The sequence below is a fragment of the Spermophilus citellus genome (assembly GCF_964194105.1).
Source record: "Spermophilus citellus genome assembly, contig: SCAFFOLD_209, whole genome shotgun sequence".
Lineage (NCBI taxonomy): Eukaryota > Metazoa > Chordata > Mammalia > Rodentia > Sciuridae > Spermophilus > Spermophilus citellus.
The window spans coordinates 398,097-419,332 of record NW_027672990.1 but is presented as its reverse complement, the minus strand read 5'-3'; the positions used below and the strand labels follow the sequence as shown (position 1 = coordinate 419,332).

The following is a 21,236-nucleotide window of genomic DNA, read 5'->3' as shown; positions in this document are numbered from 1 at the left end:
CCATCTTCAGAAGCATTCCCAGAATTGGGGAAGCACTGTGGAGCAGAGCCATCTGTTCCTCTTTGGTAATTCAAGCTGACTTGGGCAGTTGTTAAGATCTGAAGCAAAAGGTTGAGAATGCCTCAGAAGTTTGTTGCCTGGGTAGCCTGTGATGACAGCTTTTCTGTCCAAGAACAAGGTTCACAAGTGAGTAGACTAGAATGCAGGAAGTAAACAGAGTTCACTTTTAGACCAGCTTAGTTTGGGATGTGATTGTCCAGATGTTACATTCCTGTGACTATTCACTTGACTTCCTTTACTAATAAAAGCCACTCTAGGGACAGGTTATTTTCTTTGCTATGAGTTTCCAGAGCCTAGCATTACTGTACTTGGCACATCTGTGAATGAATGCGTACAGGTGGCCATGCATAGCAGGCCAGGATGGATTATTTGATCAGGAAAGGTAGATTCAGGAGCCCCATGTAGAGCTAGGTGGCTGATAAGTCTTGAGATTTATTCTTATTGGCTAAAAGACTTTTATGGAAGTTCAGCTATTGTGTGGATCTGTAATTTTCATGTCTAAGTAACAAAATTGTGCCTGTTTTCTTTTTTCTTTTTGCCCTGCCTAGAATTTAATGCCAGTAATTGTCTGTTGACAATCCTGCCAGTGATTTTGTGTGTGTGTGTGTGTGTGTGTGTGTGTGTGTGTGTGTGTGTGTGAGAGAGAGAGAGTCAGATTAGAATCAGTCTTGTGATAAATAGGGCAAATGTAAGTGATAAAGGCAGAGAAACTCTATTTCCTTTTAAGAATAACTGACGCATAGGGTAAAATCTTGGAAATGATTTCAGATCACTCATGTAAACTCTCACAGAAGATGTGTATGAAACACTTGGAACAATACATATTGTACTAAGAAAATGTGCTTTTATCAACTCTAGAAATACAAAGCAGGGAACTTAATAAATCAGGCCTTATTTGTGAATGGAAAGGACTGAAAGTTCACCTTAAAAGTAAGAATTCAGTTGATATCAAGATTGTGTATTCTGAGTAGCAGAAGTTAATGTAGTTACTTTTCTTCTTTAAAAAAAATGATTACAGATTTCCGATTTTGGCATCTTAAAATCTGACTCCTGATTCCTATCTCTTAATAGTTATTGGAATTCCAGTCTAGAATGGAATTCAACTTTGATATTTTTACTCTAATTTTGAGATGACTGTGGTTCTAATTTTATCTTCACTCTATATTCAGTAAAGCCAAAGTATTGTTAGATTGGGTATGCCATAATTTTTATTATTTCAATTTCAGAAAAAAACATAATTGTGTCTATATAAATTAGTAATATTACACTTCTACTTGGGATAGGTTTGTGTTTCTTTTAAAAATGTAAGGCAAAAATACAGTTTTATTAACTAAGAGGCTAAATATTGTTTTCCTACCACCCTACCATATAACACAATATAATAGTGAGTTGCATATTTGTTTGTGCCTTGGTGTATGTGGGAAATTAGCTTGAGAACCCCCTGTGAACACCAAAATCTGTAGATGTTATACTCTCTTATATAAAATGATGCAATATTTGCATGTAACTTATACCCATTGTTCCAAGTACTCTCCATCATTTCTAGATTACGTACAGTATCTAATATAGTATAAATATGGTGCAAATAATTGTGATGTTGTATTCCTTAGAGAATAATGACCCTCCAAAAAGTCTGTACATGTTCAGAACAAAAGCATGTTTTTTCCAAATATTTTCTACCTGCAGTTGGTCAAATCCATGTATGTAGAACCCTGAAATATTGAAGACCAGTTTTAAAATATTTATTTCTTTTTTAGTTGTAGTTGGACATAATACTTTATTTATTTTCATGCAGTGCTGAGGATTGAACCAAGGGCCTCATATGTGTTAGGGGAGTGCTCTATTGCTGAGCCACAACCCCAGCCCACCAATGTGTTTTTAACATTTGTATTTATTGTCTCAAATCTTCCTATTCCCTGCAGTAGATGTGAGCCTTTTAAAAAATTTTACATTTTTTTTTTACCAAAAACTTTCAGATTCAGCAGTATCTTTTAGCAAGTTGTAATAGACATTTCTAAGAATTAAAATTAAGTTATAGCATCTCAGCTTTTGAAAATACTGTAAGATATATTGCTATAATTGATTATTTAAAATAACTCAGATTAACTTTTGCTTGAATTGTAGATTAATGCTTGTTCTTTCAGTTAGAGTTTGAAGAAATATAAAATAGAGACTTTGTGTGATCTAAATTTTAACAAAGCTACTCAGTATGGAAAACAGTACATTTCAGATTTAATGATGAGATCAAAATCATGAATCTGAATTGTGTATGCAGTTAAATAACTACGTGAAAATTTTTTGAACCAAGGTCCTAGAACCTCACATTTTATCACTTTTAAAATCTGTTACAGAGCTGAAATTAAAGAACATGGATTTTCAGAGGTACCCTTATCAGTCTCTAGAAAAAAAGTAATTAAAATTCATTTTATACAGTGCAGTTTACTCTGTTTTTCTATTTTCTGACTTTTTTTTTTTTTTTACACCAGGAATTGAGCCCAGGGTGCTCAAGCACTGAGCCACATCCCCAACCCTTTTTTCTTCTTTTCTTCAGACAGAGTTTTATTAAGTTGCTTAGAGCTTCACTAAATTGCTAAGGCTAGGTTTGAACTTGCAATCCCCCTGCTTCAGGTTTACAAGCCACTGGGATTACAGGCATGTGCCTCCAACCTGGCTGAACAATCTTCTTAATTGACAAAGAACAGTAGATGCTGTTTAACTGGTTCTTGCTCTTATGTTAGTGAAGTCTTAATTTAAATTTCTTTCTGCATTTCAAAGAGAACAAAATAGTTACAGCAATTCTAAAAGGGTAGAAGTTATGTAGTTTCTGTAAACTTCTTTTTTGGATGTTATCTGTGTGTAGCAGTTAAATAGGAATTTTGGTCAAAGGACAGTGGAAGGCAGGGCTGTCACTACACTGTTACTCACACAGAATCATTCCAAAACCAGCATTGTGGGCAGGGGATGTGGCTTGCCTCACATATGTGAGGCCTTGGGTTTGATCCTCAGATCCACAAACAAATCATTATTCTATGTTTTCATTAAAAAAAATACAAAGTCATGTTTGGAGGAATGAAGGATAATTACTCATTTATATATCTTATTTGTTATAACTTGACACAAATCATTTGCTTATGTGATAAACAATGCTTCACTTAAGAACAGAATTGTTTTGAATATTTAAAATCACTTTAAACATGGTCAGAATTAATAATAGCACTGCCGGTAAGGCCATTCCATAGATGTCATTTTAAAAAAGAGATCTTGATCTTACCTGAAATTGCAAGATATGGCAATAAAGGCTAGCTGAGAGCCAAAACTTGGAAGATAAATTGTAGCACACACCCAGCTCTGCCACTATGTTGTTTCTTCTCCATGCAAAGGCAGATGGTCAGATTAAGATGAATTAGAGAAAAATGACTATACTGAGATTAAATGGGAGGTACTTGTGATGGGATGAATCCATATTCTCTGGCAGGTGTGGTCCCATTTGAGGCCTTCTTAATAAAAGGTTCAAGATATATTCTGTGCTATTAGTAATGGAAATTAGCTCAGTGACCTTGGACAAGTTATTTAAAATCAATGACTCTTTACCTGTCTATAATATTCTCCAGCATAGCATTGTTGTGAAGATGAGTGGGGATGCTGCATATAAACTGGTAAGCACAGTGCCTAGCACATTGCAAGTTACAAGTAGATCTTACTCCACAAAACAGTGGTTTTCTTCAAAGCAAAATGCAACAGGAGGGCAGTAATTGACAGTGGAGGTGTCAAGAGGAACCACAAATTGGCTCTTAGCTTCAATGGAACTCAAGCTGTAGCAGATGTTATTTTGAAATTTTAATTACAATCAGTATCAGAGGTGAGATGTAACGTTTCATAACTTTAATTATAAGTGGTTAAATGTCTTTGCTTTTTTTCACCAATTTACCTAAAGCAGACCATTTTCATTTGTAAAACTCCAAAAATCAATAAATAGAAGATGCAATGAATACTATGAATACTATGAATACTGAATACTATGGTTATCTTCATCTTTTATTTAGTGGATATTGCTTCTCAGTGAAGAGGAGAATACTTGGATATTGTGCTTGCAGAACTCATAGTCTGGATTCCATGGTTACTTAACACTCAGGATTAGTGGTGTTTAATGTAGATATGAATTTGGGTATGATGTGTTTGAAACATGTGTAGAGAAATCATGTCAGTCAAAATTCATTAAAAGCTCATTGTTTAGCAAAAAAATGTACCTTTGAGAACACAAAACATGATGGTTTTGAAGAACCTGAACAAATTTAGAAGAAGAGTAAGTTTTTAAGAGAATCTGAAGCACATACCATCCACAGTTACTATTGACAAGTGATTTTTATAGATTTTTGGGTACCTTGAATGAGTTCCTGGGTTCTTTTTTTTAAATTATTCATTAGTTGCAATCAGTTATACATGACAGAAGAAAATGTTTCAATTCATTGTACACAAATGGAGCAGATGTTGTGTTCTTTTAGAGAAACAACCTTAAAGGGTAGTATCATTGTAAGGGAAAAACATAGTGGAAGGTTTTCAAATGGATGTCCTTTTTATGATGTAAAAGGTCTTGTATATTATGGCAGAGCTATGGATGGTTTTATTTGTGATGAGTAATTAAGCTTGTATCTTCTATAAGATATAGTAATTTCCATTCTTTTTTTAAAATTTTATTTTATTTTACTTATTTTTTTTAAAAGAGAGAGGGAGAGAGAGAATTTTAATACTTATTTTTTTTTAGTTATCGGTGGATACAACGTCTTTGTTTTGTATGTGGTGCTGAGGATCGAACCCGGGCCGAAGGCATACCAGGCAATCGCTCTACCGCTTGAGCCACATCTCCAGCCCATAATTTCCATTCTTGGTCCAGTTAGCTGAGTTGAGTAATGAAGAATATGCTGTTACAGAATATTATCTTTGATACCAGCTGTTAGAGAATTTACTTAAAAACTTCCTATTTGTTATTGGTATTTAAAAAAATTATTTGTGGTCTATCTTTTCACATCCTTTTATATTTCTAAGCCAGAACCACCACTTAGAACTGGCAGACTCCATATTTGCTGTGTGTGGAAGTAATTTTTAATCTTTGTTCTGAGTTCACTTAAGATATGAGAGATACTTGTCATTTTGGAATTCTAAGCTGTTAGTATACAGTTCTTCAGTCATGTTATCATTGAAATTTATTATTTTAACCTTTAATTAGAAGAGTCACTGTTCTTGGCTCTCTGTGGCCTGTTTCCATTGCTATTCGTTCATCATGTGATTTAAGTGTTGCTAAACCTTACAAATTATTCCAAAAGAGACATGGAATAACTTTGTAATTTGTTACTGTCCATTCTGCATAAAATCCAGCCCTTTCAACCATGACATACTGAGAGCACATGTACAGTAAACATTTATTTGAATTAATGAATTGCTTTAGGGCAGCTTGCAAACATAGTGTTTTAAGTATTCAGTGGTAGTGTAGCTAAACATTCAGACTTCATTTGAAGCCAGTAAACAGACAACTGTGCAATCCAGGGAGATCAATTTGCAATTTGTTACCTTTTATATACAATAATAATTTAGTTTTTTTTTTTTTAAGAGAGAGAGTTTTTTAATATTTATTTTTCAGTTTTTGGTGGATACAACATCTTTATTTTATTTTTATGTTGTGCTGAGGATGAAAGCCACCACCCCGCACATACCAACCTACTGATCTGCTGTCACTATAGGTTAGTTTGTTTATTCTAGGGTTTTATGTAAATGGAATTATATCACATGTACTCTTTTTTTTTTTTTTTGGCTTTTTTACTCAGTGTAATTATTTTGAGATTTGTCTCTGTTTCTGATTATATCAGTAGTTTATTCTTTTAAGTGCTCAAAGTATTCCATTATATGGATGTACCTGTTCACCATTGACGGCCAATTGAGTGTTTCCAGCATTTGGCTCTCAGAACTAAATCCATCAGAACAACTTTATTCCAGATCTTTGTGTGAAATTAGGCTCTCTTTTCTATTTGGTAAATACCCAGAAGTGATTTGAATAGATCATGTGGTACGGTATTTTTAATTTTTAAAACTGCCAAACTGTTTTCCAAGTTGTTGTTTCCTTTTACATTCCTACCAGCAGTGAATGAGGAATCAGTTGCCCCAAGTCTCTATTTTAAATACTTACTGTGGTAGTCTTTTTAAATTTTATTTCTCTAATAGATACATAGTATTACCTCATTGTAAATGTTTTTTTTTTAAATTAGTTGTAGATGTACACAATATCTTTATTTAATTTATTTATTTTTATGCAGTCCTGAGGATTGAACTCAGTGCCTCATATGTGTAAGGCAATTGCTGTGCCACTGAGTCACAACCCCAGCCCCTCATTGTGATATTAATTTGCAGTTTCCTCTTGCCTGATGATGATATTGAGCATATTTTCACGTGCTTATTTGCCATTCCTTGGTAAAGTATCAAATCTTGTATGCTATTATTTTTGGAATATTTTATTTTTTTATTTATTAAGTTTTAAGTGTTCTTTATACATTCTGGATACAAATTCTTTATCAGATGTATGATATTTTGTCCCAGTCTGACATGTTTTACGTTCCCCTAGCAGTGTCTTTCAAAGAACACATGTTCTTAATTTTGATGAAATTCAATTTACGAATTGTTCTTTAATGCACTTTTGGTATCATACCTAATAACTCTTTGCCTAACCCCAAGTCACAGAAGTTAGCTCCTGTTTCCTTGAGGAGGTTTATTGTTTTAGGTTTTATACTTAGGTATATGACCCATTTTGAGTTAATTTCTGTATGTGGTGCAAGGCAGGGGTCAAAATTCATAAGTTTTTGTATTTGGGTATTTAGTTCTAGCACCATTTGTTAAAAATGAACATTGTTTCTTTGCTGAATTGCCTTTGTCCCATTGCCAAAATCAGTTTTCTCTGTACATGGGTCTATTTTGGCCTCTATTTTGAAGCATGATCTGCTTGTTTATTTTTATATCAGTACCACATTGTCTGAATTAGTTTACCTTTGTAATAGTGTTTTTGTTTCAGATTTTTTCTTTTGCAGAGTTCTTTGGACTCTTCTGGGTCCTTTGCATATGCATTGGAAGTTTATAATCAGCTTACCTGTTTATACAAAACAGCCTGCTGGGATTCTGAGATATTGAATCTATGAATCAACTTGGAGAGAATTGACTTCTTAACATCATTGAGTCTTGCAACAAATGAACATGTTATTTCTTCCCATTTGTTTAGATTTTCTTTAATTTTTCTCAGCAATCTTTTAAAGTAGAAGTCTTGCATAGCCCTTTCAAATTTGTCTTAAATATTTGACATTTTTGGTGTTATTATAGTATGTTTAAAAACTTCAATATATAATTTTTCATTACTAGCATAGAACAACAATTCAGTTTTGTATCTAGCTCTTGTATCATGCAGTTTTGCCAAACTCACCTTCTAGGAGTAGCTTTTTGGGGGTATATTTCATTGGATTTTCTATATAGATAATCTAATCGTTTAACAATATGGTTTGAATTCTTCCTTTCTCACTTGAATGTCATTTTTTTTTCTTGCCTTATTAAACTAAGCAGAATCTCTGGTATATTGTTGGATAGAAATGATGGGATTGGTAATCCTTGTCTTGTTCCTTATATTAAAAGAAAAACGTTCAATCTTTTTTTTTTTTTATTATGTGTGCTGTTAAATGTAGGGTTTTTTTTTTATTCCTTTTATCAGAATGAGACTGTTCTATTCCTAAGGTTTTTATTGTTTTTGTTTTTGAACTAAGAATGGGTATTGGATTGTTATTATTTGTTTGATAATATAGTGATGTGCATTGTATTTTGAATGGCAAACCAGCTTTGCAATATTAGCTTAAATCTTATTTAGTCATGAGGTAGTATGTTTTTGTTTTTGTTTTTGTGCTTGGGATCAAGCCAGGGCCTTACACATCGTAAGCACACACTGTACTACTGAGTTATACCACAGCCCAAGAACCAGCATTTAATTAGTTTATTTTTCTCTATTTTTTTTCTGTCATTTATTTAGAGATCTTTCTCCTCTTTCTTTATTACTTCTTTTTCTCATTTACTCTCTGCATGTGATTTAATTATTTCTTTTGCCATATTTAAAAATTTTTATACATAAAATATGGTTCTTTGAAGATTGTGATTTAAATTGTTTTGTCTCTGAGACATAATGATATTGAGGCACAGAGAAGTGTGCTGTAGCTCAGTGGTAGAGTGCTTCCCTCACACATATGAGGCACTAGGTTCAATCCTTAGCACCACATAAAAATAAATAAATAAAGATTATAAAAAAGATGGATTAGGAGAAACTAATGTCTGAGGCACCTTACTTTGTTGAAATCTGTGGAAAAATTCCTGAGAGAAAATCCTAAGTGTTACTTTTTTTGTCACTTTCTTTTGCTTTTTTTTTTTTTTTTTTTTTTTTTGCCGGCAGGGATTGAATTCAGGGATGTTCTGCCACTGAAATACATCCCCAGCCCTTTTTATTTTAGGGCAGGGTCTCAGTTGCTGATGTTGGCCTTGAACTTATTATTCTACTGCCTCTGTCTCCTGAGCAGCTGGGATTATAGGCTTGCACCTGTGTGCCCAGTTTTCCGGTGTTAGTTTTTTTTTAGATGGACATAATACCTTTAATTTATTTATTTATTTATTTATTTATATGTGGTTCTCAGGATCTACAGGAGAAGAACATGACACTCTGAGGATTGGAAGGTAAATAAAATTTGTGATTTCAAAGGGATTTTCTGGAATTAGTGAAAGTAGTAAATAAACCACATCTAATAAAATGTTGGCATAGCACATTTGAAAGGAACCCTGTTCTATGATTTTTAGCTCCAGAATGTGATGTCAATAAGATACTGCCTTTTCCTGGTTGAGAGATTTGCATCTTCATGCTACCTTATTTCTGACAAGGGTGACACTGATGTAGCTCAGTGGTAGACTAGCTAATCTATGCTTTATTTTACAAGAAAGTTCTGGCTTAACTGCACAGGATATTTTACATTTCTTAACAAACTGTTATCTACAGAAAAAATGCAGTTTCAAAACAATGTTTACAAGACCAACTTAAGTTACCCTGAAGTGAAGACTTTTGTGACCCTGCTATAGACCAGATTCTGGAACTCAGAGAAATAAAAATAATTCTTACTAACCATGAAATCTGCGAGAGTTTATGCTTAAGAATTCAATTAGTAATGGTGAACATGAGCCTAATTAACCTAAAGTTGTCATGGCAGAGGGTACTTGGGAGTTTGAAGTTATCCTACTGTCAGTCCAAAGTCAAGAAGTGTACCTGGGCAGGACACTTTGGGATCTTTTTTTTAGGTCTTCAATAAAAAATGGATTTCAAGAGAGTCATGCTATTTTTTTTCAGAGAGAACACACTTTCTTCTGTCAGAGTGTCACCCTGTTCCTCCTTCACATCACTTCTAATAAACTCAATGCCTCCCTGAGATGTATTTTAGTATCTTTGACAATACAAACAATAGTGTTATTTCTTAAGAAATTCACAGGGAAAAGATTGCAAATCAAGGTTCCTGAGAAGAGCTTAACAATTTACACTTAGCCCCTCATTCTAAAGCCACAACTTGTTCAACATACATTCCCTTCACTAACAGAGCCTTCTTTGCCCTACACAGGAATTATGATGAAAATAGGAAACACATAGTTAATACTAATAGCAAATGAGTTGAAGTCCCCACCTATCCTGAGTCAGTGACACCTGGCGCAGCAGATCTCTCCTGTCATTTGTAGACAAACAATTTAGCAGGGTGGGAATGTGCCTAGAAGTGCTCTGTGGGTCTTTCTAAGGACAAAGGTGATACATAATCTCAGTGAGGTTCTTAGTGCCTTGCCATTGCTGAGGCTGGCTTTGAACTCACTGTCCTCCTGCCTCAGCCTCTCCAGTTGCTAGGATTACAGGCATGCACCCCTGCATGTGGTAGATCCCAAGGGTTTGATCAATGAAAACAGAGGAGCCATAAACCTGTCTTTGTGTCCTTATTTGATTCTGATCTGTATGCAACTTACTGTCACTCAAACAGTAGGCCTACTGAATTAGACAGGCACTCAGTGTAGATAGGTGAATTTGTAAGGGTCCTTGAAGCATCTGAGAAAGAGACCACACAAGAGACTGGCTTCATGCAATTGGCAGGAGGGAGTTTATTGAACCAGCATGCTGGGGCTCAAGGCTCACTCAGGAAGGGAGAGCAGCCCAGAGCCCAGAGCAAAGGTCAAGCAGAGCTTAAGTACACTTTTTGGGGAGGGTGGGGGGGTGGGCTTTGCATACATCAGAACAAATCATCATGAGGCACGGGAAAATTGAACAACAACTCTGAGACATGATTAGCACATTCATTGGTGGGAACAGGTCGGGCGGGGGTGATTGGTCACTCCTAAGGGGGGTACACATTCAAACTGATTGGTTCAGGCCCTCTGACAAACTACACAGGGCCCTAGGCTAAATGTCCAGTAGGGCCTTGTCTTAACTATCTCAGGAATTTCAGTGGAACTTAAGAATTCCTAGTCTTTTACATTTTAATTCAGGCTTTGCAGCTTAGAAACTTTACCCTTTCAAATTGAGTCAGGTTGAATCTAAGAAGCCAATTTTGAGTGAATCTGGGAAGTTAGAGACGGTACCCTGAGGGGTATTATCAGGAACCTGCCCCTGCTCCAACCTGTTGCCAAGGTAACCTGTCCCAGGTTTTCCCCTCCCTACAGGGAGCTATAAGATTGTAAATGTGTCCTTGTCTACTCCATCTTGCCCTTCCCCTTCAGCCCACCTATTTCCCAACTTTAGGCCATCCCACCAAGCCTTTCTGATCCTAGCCAGTCCTCAGGAAGAAGAAAAGGGAGGAAAGGCAGGAGAACAAAGGAAGCCTAGGACATATAAAAAGGGCAGAACACCTTGCTTCTTAGGATACCCAGATACCAGCTATGGCCCCCTTCTCCCTTGTGGGAGAAGTCTGTGTTACCCTTTTCTAAATAAACCCTGCTTCATATGCTTCCCTCAGCATGCTTCTCTAATGTTCAAACTTCAACATGTGGAAAAGTAAGACTTGTCACCAGTAACCAGTGGTATCTCTACCAGGCTCAATTTGGAGGAAGTTCCTGAAGCCCTTTCCAATCTGTCTCTTGGGTGAGAACTGTCCAATCAAGAAACAGTCAGTGATGAGTGGGCAGACTTCCACAGTCTTCTGTTCCTTTTGTTTTTGGAGCCTGCCATTCACTGAATCCATTTCTTTGCTTCCAGGTTTCTGTGCTACACTGAAGCTGAAAAAAAATATGTATATGGGGAACACTGAGCATACTGAAAGCCAGAAAATGGTAAGTGTGTGTTCTTATTTTGAGACTGGGTAGAGAGGCTGTTTGAAGCCAGTGGGACTGGCAATGGTGGCTGGAAACTCCTCATAATTGTCTCCAGAGTCTGGTGGATAGAGGGTCTCTCCTTGGCAGCTTAGCTTTTAGTTTTCTCTGACTAGAATAGTGGAGCTTAGATTAGCATTTTAGACCTTAAGTCTTTTGTTCCATAATTGTATGGTGTTTTCGGAGCCTTCCTGAATTCCTATGTGGGCATCTGTGTGCCATTAGCTCAGCATGTCCCCAGAATGTGTGGTGAAGACTGGGATAATCATCAGAAGAGGACCCCAACTTCATTAGTTGTGTTCCTGCATGAGAGACGCTGTGGCTTTTTTAGGGACCCCTATTCTTGTTCCTCCTAAGTTTTTATTTTTGTTGTTTATATGTTTGTTTACTTTAGACCATGAATTATTCCCATGGGTGTTTATCTATTGACCCACATTCTCAACCTTTTTCTATATATTTATGTAGAGACAAAGTCTCACTGAGTTTCTTAGAACCTCACTAAGTTGCTCAAACTGGTTTTGAACACAACATCCTCATTCCTCCTCAGCTTTCTAAATGTAGACTAAGAAGTATCTCAAATCCAGAATGATTATCTGATAGTTTAGCTATTTATAGGTCTGAGATTAAATCCCAAATTTCCAGTTCCCTTCACATTCTCAAAGGCAGGCTTCTTGCACAACTTGATTGAGAAAAAATAAAATCAAATAGATAAGGCAGCTGTATCATGGACATCTTATTTAACCACACCTGAATGTTAATGGATAGATATGTTAATGAGCACCATTAAGGCCTATTCAAATTAAAAAAAAAAAAAAACAAAACAAAACACTTGAGACTCACTTATGGGAATACCTTCAATCAAATTCTTTTTCCTTGGGATGAACCCAGTTGGAAGTCACTGGAAGGAGGATGGGATATATTAAGGAGAAACTTGAACCTAGTTGGTAATAAAAATGCCTTTTTCAATACTCATTTTAAATAGATATTAACCAAAGCTTTGCCAAAAACCATATTTAAACTTCGAAACTGACACACACAAAAAATGAGTTCTTCTGCTAACATGCCCTTTCCCACATTTTGGGAGTTGTATTTTTTTCTTGCTAAAATAAATCCTACTCTTTTTACTACTACCTTCCCTGAGTGTCCATAGATTTTATTCTTCAAAACTTGTGAGACAAGATCCCAGAGAAAATTGGTTAAATGGAAAATTCAGTTTCATCTCAAAACTTCTGTTTCAACATAATTATGTTTTCCTATATTTTGTTTTAAAGGCATGCTTCATTTGTATTTTTTTCTCCAAGAACTGGATGACAGTTTTAAAAGATTTTGCTTTATCCTTGTGAGACTTTCACATAAGAAAAAAGCAGGAAAAAATTAGATGACATTAAAAATAATGACTTTTTTCTTAATAAAATAATATAGTCAATGTGTCCCAGTCGCCAGGGGCAAAATTGAGACATATGCAGTCAAGGAGAGAAATAAAAAATGTCCAAATGCTTCTGCCCCTTTTAATGCTTTATTCACTCAAATTGCTCAATGCAATTATACTCTATAGGTTCATACTGAAGAAAATAACAATCCTGAATGCTAGGCACTGTAATAGAGATAATCCATTCACAGCAAAAAAAAATAAAGGTTGATTAATTTACTGCTAAGAAGTATAGATTAATTTTAGACACTGCAAAAGTAACTTAATCATGACAGGCTAGTTACACACATTCCCTCTGTGTACTAAGTTTAAATGTCAGAACAAAATTCTTAAGCCTTAGGCTTTTAGTCCAGCAGATGCACACTCACTCAGACCATGATGACCAGGTCCAGAACCAAGGCAGGTTTCTCCTGGCTTGGAGTAGACAACAGGTTGAGGAGAGAACCTATGGAGAAGTTGTGGCTTTCACCAAAGTTCAGATGAAGTGGTAGAGTTTGAGAGATGAGAAAATCATGCAGAGGTTCAGAAGAAAAATGACAAGTGATGGGATGTCAGGTCCTCATCAGGCTCTTCAGCTTGAGTGCATGCTGGTTTCTGCTGGCTAAATCCCTGCTCATTAGCTCTATTATTTATACTAAATTTGGGGGCGTTTAATCTTTCTTTCAATTCTTATTAGCTATCATGGGATTTCTCCATTACATCATTTACCCTGGGGTAAGAAACTTCTGGTCTTGTGGTCTCCACTCTGATTTTCTTGTCTGTCTCTCTTATCAGGCCAAGTAGAGCCTGCCAGATATTTCACTCTGTTTATCAATTTAAGGGGAAATAACTTTTTTTTTTAGGCCATACTGGAGGACTCTGTGGGTGTGCCTGGTGCCACTGCATGTTTCAAACTGGAGTTTTTAAAATGGAGTTGTTTAAGTTCAGGGCTAAGGCCATCCTCACAGTCCCAATTAAAGACTTTTTAAAAATGTAATGGGACCTTAAATGAGTTTTTTCCCTCCATATATGTAAGACCACTTTATTAAAATGACCTGTAGAAGCATTCCAAACATTTCCAGGAAACATCTGTGTACTAGTGTGGAGGAAAATAAAGATGGGACTGAACTTGATTTAAACTCTAAGGAAGTTTAATCACAAACACTAGAGTACATAGTAAATCTGAACATCAAAAGCCATGTGAGAAACCTGATACATTTAATGAAATTAGTTATCAATGAACTTTTATTTTACTTATTGATATGTGGATCTGAGGATCCAACCCAGTGCCTCACCCATGCTAGGCAAGCATTCTGTTACTGAGCTAAAACTCCAGCCCTAATCTGATACATTGTTATTAACCTGTTTTACATAGACATTAAACAGTAGCCTTAATACTTTTTCAATATCTGTTTGGATTGAATTAATAACCCAGAAATCAGTGAAGCAAAGAATCTAATTTTATCTCCAACTGTGGTTTCAGATATCATAGTGTCCGAGTTAAGATTCCGCTTTGAAGAACTTAACTGTGTTGTGTTCTCATTCCAACCTCCCATATTTGCCCAGTTCTTAGTTTTAGACCAGTCTGACTTAAGGTGTCCACAGATATCAATGTCTCTTAGCCTATTTAGAAAATATCATTATCTGAGTCTTGTCTTCTAGAGATCAGTTTGAACTATAAGTGTGTAGCATCTATGGGGAGTAGTTCAATGCTGTGAAGCTGGAAGAAATCTTTTGATATTCTTTTCCTAAAAGGATGTTTTTTTGGGGGGTGCATACCAGGAATTAAACTCAGAGGCACTCCACGACTTAGGCTCATCCCCAGCCCTATTTTACATTTTCTTTGGAAAGAGTTGCTTAGTGCTTTACCATTGCTGAGGCTGCTTTGAACTCTCCATCCTCTGCCTCAAACTCCCAAGCCCCTGGGATTAGAGGCATTTCCCACCATGCCTGACTGGCATTTCATTTTTTTTTTTATTAGATACTGTGAATAAAGCTACAATAAAAATGGAATTGCAGTTATTTCTTTGAGAAAATTTTCCAATTCATTTAGATGTATGCCCAGAAATATTATTACTGGATTGTATGGCACTTTTTACCAGATGTATTATTATCATTATTAGTTAGTTATTGAGTCACTGTAGATTAACCCATGGGCACTTTTTCACTGTGCTATACACCAACCTGTACCCCTTTTATGAGACAGCATCTCACTCATTTGGTTGCAACCTTGCCAAATTGCTGAGACTGGTCTTGAACTTGAGATTCTCCCTTCTTATACTCCTGAGCCACTGGAGCATAGGCATGTGCAGCCTTGCTTTGCTACCCCAAATTATTATTAGGGGATCATATGTCATTTTTATCATGAGCTTTGTAAGAACCTTAACACTTTTTTCAAAAAATATATTTATTAATTTTTAAATTTTCACTAATATTTTTACATGTATATGTACACTGGCATAATTGTAATCTTTCAGAAATTTCACCTTACTTGGTTTGGCACTGGGAGATAAACCCAGGAGTGCTAACCACAGAGCCACATCCCCAGTCCTTTTTGTGTTTTATTTTGAGACAATGTGGAGAAAACAGGAGCCACTTCAATGAAACTAAAAATGTGTATGATCCCAAGAAATCAGTTTTTTCAAACTATAGCATTTATTTCATTTTGAACGTACCTCCTCTTTTCACCTATTTTTCTGGTTTCAACAGCATTAATGAACATATCTGTAGCCTTATGCTATCATATAACTACATATTATCAGGATCAGAAACACAGTATTTTATATAGGCTTTGCTACTGTTTGAGGAGTATCATATATATTAAATAAACACTTTACACAAAAAATAAAAGCAATTTATGTAGTTTCTCTAATTCAAGAGAAATTGTTTTTTGTCCTCATCAATACTATGTAACTTTCTTTTTTTTGCATCAGATGTTAGCTTGCATTTTTATAATTTGTTAAGATGTTAAGAGGTTTTAATTTTTGATCATTGCTCCTACCATAAGTGTCATTTTTTATTAAATATTCTTAACTTTTATGTGAGCTCATGAGTTCTCCCACTTCTCTTTATACCTTTTCTTAAAATTATGTTATTATTTAGTTGTGGCTGGACATAATACCCTTATGTTATTTATTTATTGTTATGTGGTGTTGAGGATGGAACCAAGGAACTCACATGTGCCAGGTGAGTGATCTGCTACTGATCCAGAACTCCAGCCCATCTTTGTACCACTTAATGAAAAAAAGTTTGTTTCTTAATGTTGCCCAATTTATATTGTTTAACATATTTATGTAACTTTTTGAAAATAAATAACTGCTCTGTTTTGTGGTTCTTGAAATTTAATCTAAAGTTGCCATTACACTCATCAACATCCCCAGGCATTTTTTAAAAATCTTATATAGAGACAGGTTGTTGGCAAGTGGCCCAGCTAACCTTGAAATTTTAACCTTTCTGCCTTAGTCTTCCAAATAGATGGCATTAGAGGCAAGTACTATGACATTTTCCATATAAATCCCTTTTATTCATGCTGGAGATTGAATGCAGGGGTAACTGACAAATGAATCATATTCCCAGGATTATTTTATATATTATGTAGTGACAGGGTCTCACTGAGCTTTTTAGTGACGCTTTTTATTGTGGCTGGCATTGAACTCACAATCCTCCTGCCTCAGTCTTCAGAGTTTTGGGATTGCAGGCATGTGCCACCACACCTAGCATAAATTCTTTGTTATAGTAACTTTTGACAGATATATATGTGTTATTGAATCTAGGGGTGGTATACCCTTAAGCCACAGCCATATACCCAGGCCATTCAATATTTTATTTTGAGACAGAAACTTCCTCATGGTGGTCATGGCCTTCCTGTGTTGACAAGCCTTTCTTTGAACTTTTGGTTCTTCAGCCTCTACCTCCCAAGTCATTGAGATTATTTGTGTAATACCATCCACAACTCTATTTTATTTTTATTTTGAAGTATATAATACTCCTGAAAATGAGTTTCTTCTGATATTAAGAAAGCATATAATATAGTTTTCCCCCCAAATAATTTTTTGTCCCAATGATTTTTTTTTTTTTTTGGAAAGAATGTCATATTTGTATTTCTGCAAAGTACTGCAAACTTTCTCTAAATTTCAAGTTTCTTGTTGTTTGTTTTGTTTTGTTTCTTTTTCTTTTTCTTAATAAAGGTTCTATGTTACTTACACACATCTATTTATTCATATTATTATAAGGTATCTATTTTTATAAGTTCATATTGTACAACAATGTGTGGTAAAATCCATCTGTTTTTCAGTGATGTACTTCAAGTAAATCTAATATGTATTCTAAGATAAATTTAAAAAAAAAAGTCAAAAAAGTTTAGAGTTCAATGTATACCTATTATTAAATGAGGCATATTTGGTACAGGTACATATATATTACTATTATATACCATTAATATTTTATTGCTACATCTCAAATTAATCATATCTCTTTCAATTTAATTTGTCTTCTGGAAGCACGCATACATGACACTCTATGCAGATGTACATTTTTTGTGGTGTGAAAATTTTGCTTTTGCTTAGTATGTTCTGCCCTTTACTCTCCTTTTCATGAAATTGTCATTTCAAAATTATTCATTTTTCTGAATTTTAGACCTTTTATTTTAACTAGTGAAGTCTGTAGATTTTCTTTTTATCCTCAGCTTTAGGTGCATCCCACTATATAAATTTTAATGTTGTGTAATTGACCTCTAATATTCTGTAAAATTTACCCCCAATTCTGAGCACTCTGGACTATTGATGTCTGAATGAAAAAAAAATCTCAAAATTATTCATGCAAAAAGCTGGAAATGGATGGATCAGAATGTAAGACTGGTGGATGCTAAGTATGTAGGTGACATTATTTTTTTTTAAAGTATTGGTGGAGGGGCTGGGCTCAGCTCCAGATTTCTGACCTATCACATAAGAGGCCCTGTGTTTGATCATCAGCACCACATAAAAATAAATAAAATAAAGATATTGTGTCCAAATACAACTGAAAATAAACACATTAAAAATTGTGGAATATATGGGGGTAGGGAGAAAAAGATCAATGAAAAAAAAAACTTGAGCAGCAGAAGGGTTCAGATGCAACAAGTCTACAATGGCATCATGAGGTTACATGGGTAGTGTTCTTGGAAGCAGAAATAAAATTTGGGAAGAAAGAAAAAGGTAACTGTTGCACTATTTCCAAGTGAGAGAGCCAGTTGTGTGGGTTCTCTTTTTAACACTTCCCATCTAGAAGTGGAATTGACAGTTCATAAGGTGTGCCACACTTTTTCAAGGCTACAAGCTCTCTTTTACAATTGCAGTCACATTACATCCTTGTACTTTTTAGTTATTCATTCATTCATTCAATTATTTATTTGTTTATTTACTCACTTTTTCTTGTCATTGTTTTTACATTATTAGTGATTATATAATGGCATAAATATCCCAAATGTTAACTTCTCTAATATTGGTTTATGTGTTTATGTATATACTTATTATTTGATCAATTTCCCCCTTGCCAAACCTGATTTATATTAGATCTTAATCTTGTTTTATAAATACTTGATTAAAAACATTATTTTAAACAGCTTAAGGATCTATCTCCTGAGCATAATTCCAATCCCAAACTAAAGTGGGCATCTGGGTCAATTAAAAGATGTGTCAAATCTTTTCTTTGTTCCTATTTACACCTTAAAATAGGACTCCTCTCCCACTTGTATATGTTTGAGAACATACTAATTTCTGAATGCAGCATTTAATAAATATAGATGAGTTTTCATCAACAAATCCACTATTGTTTTTAAATTGTTTAATTCCTTGATCCTGAAAGTTTCACTGATTACCCCCGCACCTCTCTTTCTCTCTCTCACTTTCTCTCTCTCTCTCTCTCTCTCTCTCTCTCTCTCTCTCTCTCTCTCACACTTTCATATTAGATTGAACCCAGGAATGCTTTTCTGCTAAGAAACATCCTCAGCCCTTTATAAAATATTTTATATAGAAAAAAGGTTTTGGAAGTTTCTTAGAGCCTCACTAAGTTGCTGAGGATGGTTGGCTTTGAACTAGTGATCTTTCACCCACAACCTCAGAAGACTCCAGAATTATAGACATGCACCACTGCACACAGCTTTTGATACTCTCTTTAAAATAATCAGTCACAACTCTAATAATTGAAATTGCATTTACTCACTCTTTTTTAATGCAGTAATATATTACCATCTAAAATATTTTTTGAAAAAATTTATTAGATGACTACCATTTTATTCCCAGATTTTATTCTGTTACCTCTTTAGGATTGATAAATGGTCTTATTTCTCTTCTTTCTTCTTCTTAGATATGTGTGGTCTCTTGTTATCAAATGCATCTATGATAAATGTGTTGAAAATTATGATTCTAAACCTATCATGAATCCCAACATTTCCAAGAGTATTGAGAGTAGAAAAAGAAGAATATTCATAACTAATGAATCACTTTCAGTGGAAGCATAGTACCAGTGTCCAAGGTGGAATGTAATCAAGATGCTTCAGTGGTAAGGTGGAGTCAGAACACCACCCTAGGGATTTGGGGACCTCTAAAGCACCATGTCCATATCAGAATCTTTTATTCACCTTTTAAATATAGTTATTGCTGCTTGCATAAAAAATAAAACACTATGTATAAGAAAGGTGAATGAGAATTAAATCCTGTGGAGGCACCAAGGTTGATCTTTAATTCTAGTGGATAATTAGTAAAATAAGAAAAACCTTGCAATAGCCTTCATCTTTTCCAACTACGTGGAATAGAACATTTAGATGTACTGAACTGAAGTGACAAAAATGCATTTCATGGAGGTGGTACCAAAGAAATTTTAATGGCAGAATCCTGGAAATGTTAGATAAAAATATACACATACATATACAGTTATACAGAGAAAAAGATAAATGATAAGCTCATAAATGCAAGAGTAAATTCAGTGTACATGAGTTGTATGTACAAGGTAATGATAACAGCATGAGTTATATGTACAAGGTAATGATAACACCTAAAAGATGAAGAAAGTAGTAATTGAGGTGATACAGAACTCTATAATTGTGGGGAATAATAATAAAAAATTAATAAAAATAGATACTGTTATATCACTTTGGGTATGCCTCTTTCCTCTGCTGTTCTTCTGAATTTGGTTCTCTCAAATAAGCTTAGGTTGGTAAAGTGCTTTCTGAATTTTTGTTTTCTTTTGTTTTCAGGATTTTGTCAGCTAAGTCTTGTAATGCCCAGTCCTGAACTCACTTTTGTTGCTTTTTTACAATTTATTCTCATCTGCAGAGGCACAAACCCACTTCACTCACTTTGTTCAATGAACTGACTTTTTTCTATCTTTGCAAACAATGTTTGAAATAGTCAGTCTATAGGAGGGTCTTCCATATCATATAATATGGTTCTCAGACCCTGTGGGAATTGAGGGTAGTTCCCTACTGTTTTACTATCATCTTCCCTGTGAGAAGGTTCATCTATCTTTTGTATTCCACCAACTCAGAAGAGAAGTATTTTTGGTCATAAGCTAAAGAACACTAGAAGCTATAAGATTTGAGAAAATGCAAGTAATAACTTTCTCTTAGACTATTATAAGAAGTATGGCTATTTCATCAATTTGATAAAAATTTATATACTCACAGTCATTCACACTGTGAAAGTCTTGTATTTAAATAATCCATAATTGTAAGAAATAATTTCTGGTTATTTCATTCCAATAAGTGACTTAATTTTTTAGCCATATTAAAATCAGAAATTACTGAAAATTAAATCTATGTATTCAAATTTCCACGATAATAATGTGATCAGAATTAAGTAGGAATTAAGAGAACATTGAACAAAGTTGCTATAAAACATGATTGAAACTTCCCTGCCTTTCCCTGTAAGAAAGAGGTTGATAAAGCAATGTTAAATTTCTGAATAGTATTTAAGTTTATTTGTGATTCATTTTTCAATACTAGTTTCCAGTGCTGAGGATATAGCTCAGTTGGTAGAGTGCTTGCCTTGCATGCATAAGGCCCTGGGTTCAATCCCCTAGCACACACAAAAGAGAGAGATAGATAGATAGAGAGAGAGAGAGAGAGAGAGAGAGAGAGAGAGAGAGAGAGAGAAAGAAAGAAATACATGTTTGTTTGTGATGTAACTTATTGGTGTTCTTTGCTAAACCATTCTCTCCATGTTAGATACTCACATGTTCTCTTTTGCTTTTAGTTACTTCTGATAACTTCTGCCTTGACTATTATTTTCTTATGAACCTAATAAAGATTCATTTTATTATTTGGAACTAAAAAAAACTGATTTTCACAGAAGGAGGTTTTCTACTGTTATATATATACTCTGATCATTCTAGTTCTATA

General features: G+C 34.8%; 1 protein-coding gene across 1 annotated transcript in view; it reads left to right on the top strand.

Annotated features, from left to right (window-relative positions):
- Positions 1-21,236, top strand: part of LOC308640288 (uncharacterized protein) — a gene marked incomplete at its 5' end in the record, with an annotated part of 129,767 nt that overhangs the window by 81,493 nt on the left and 27,038 nt on the right. Inside the window, one exon of the mRNA XM_081312244.1 lies at positions 11,342-11,415. Coding sequence (XP_081168370.1) covers positions 11,342-11,415 — 74 coding nt within the window. The remainder of the gene's footprint in view (positions 1-11,341; positions 11,416-21,236) is intronic.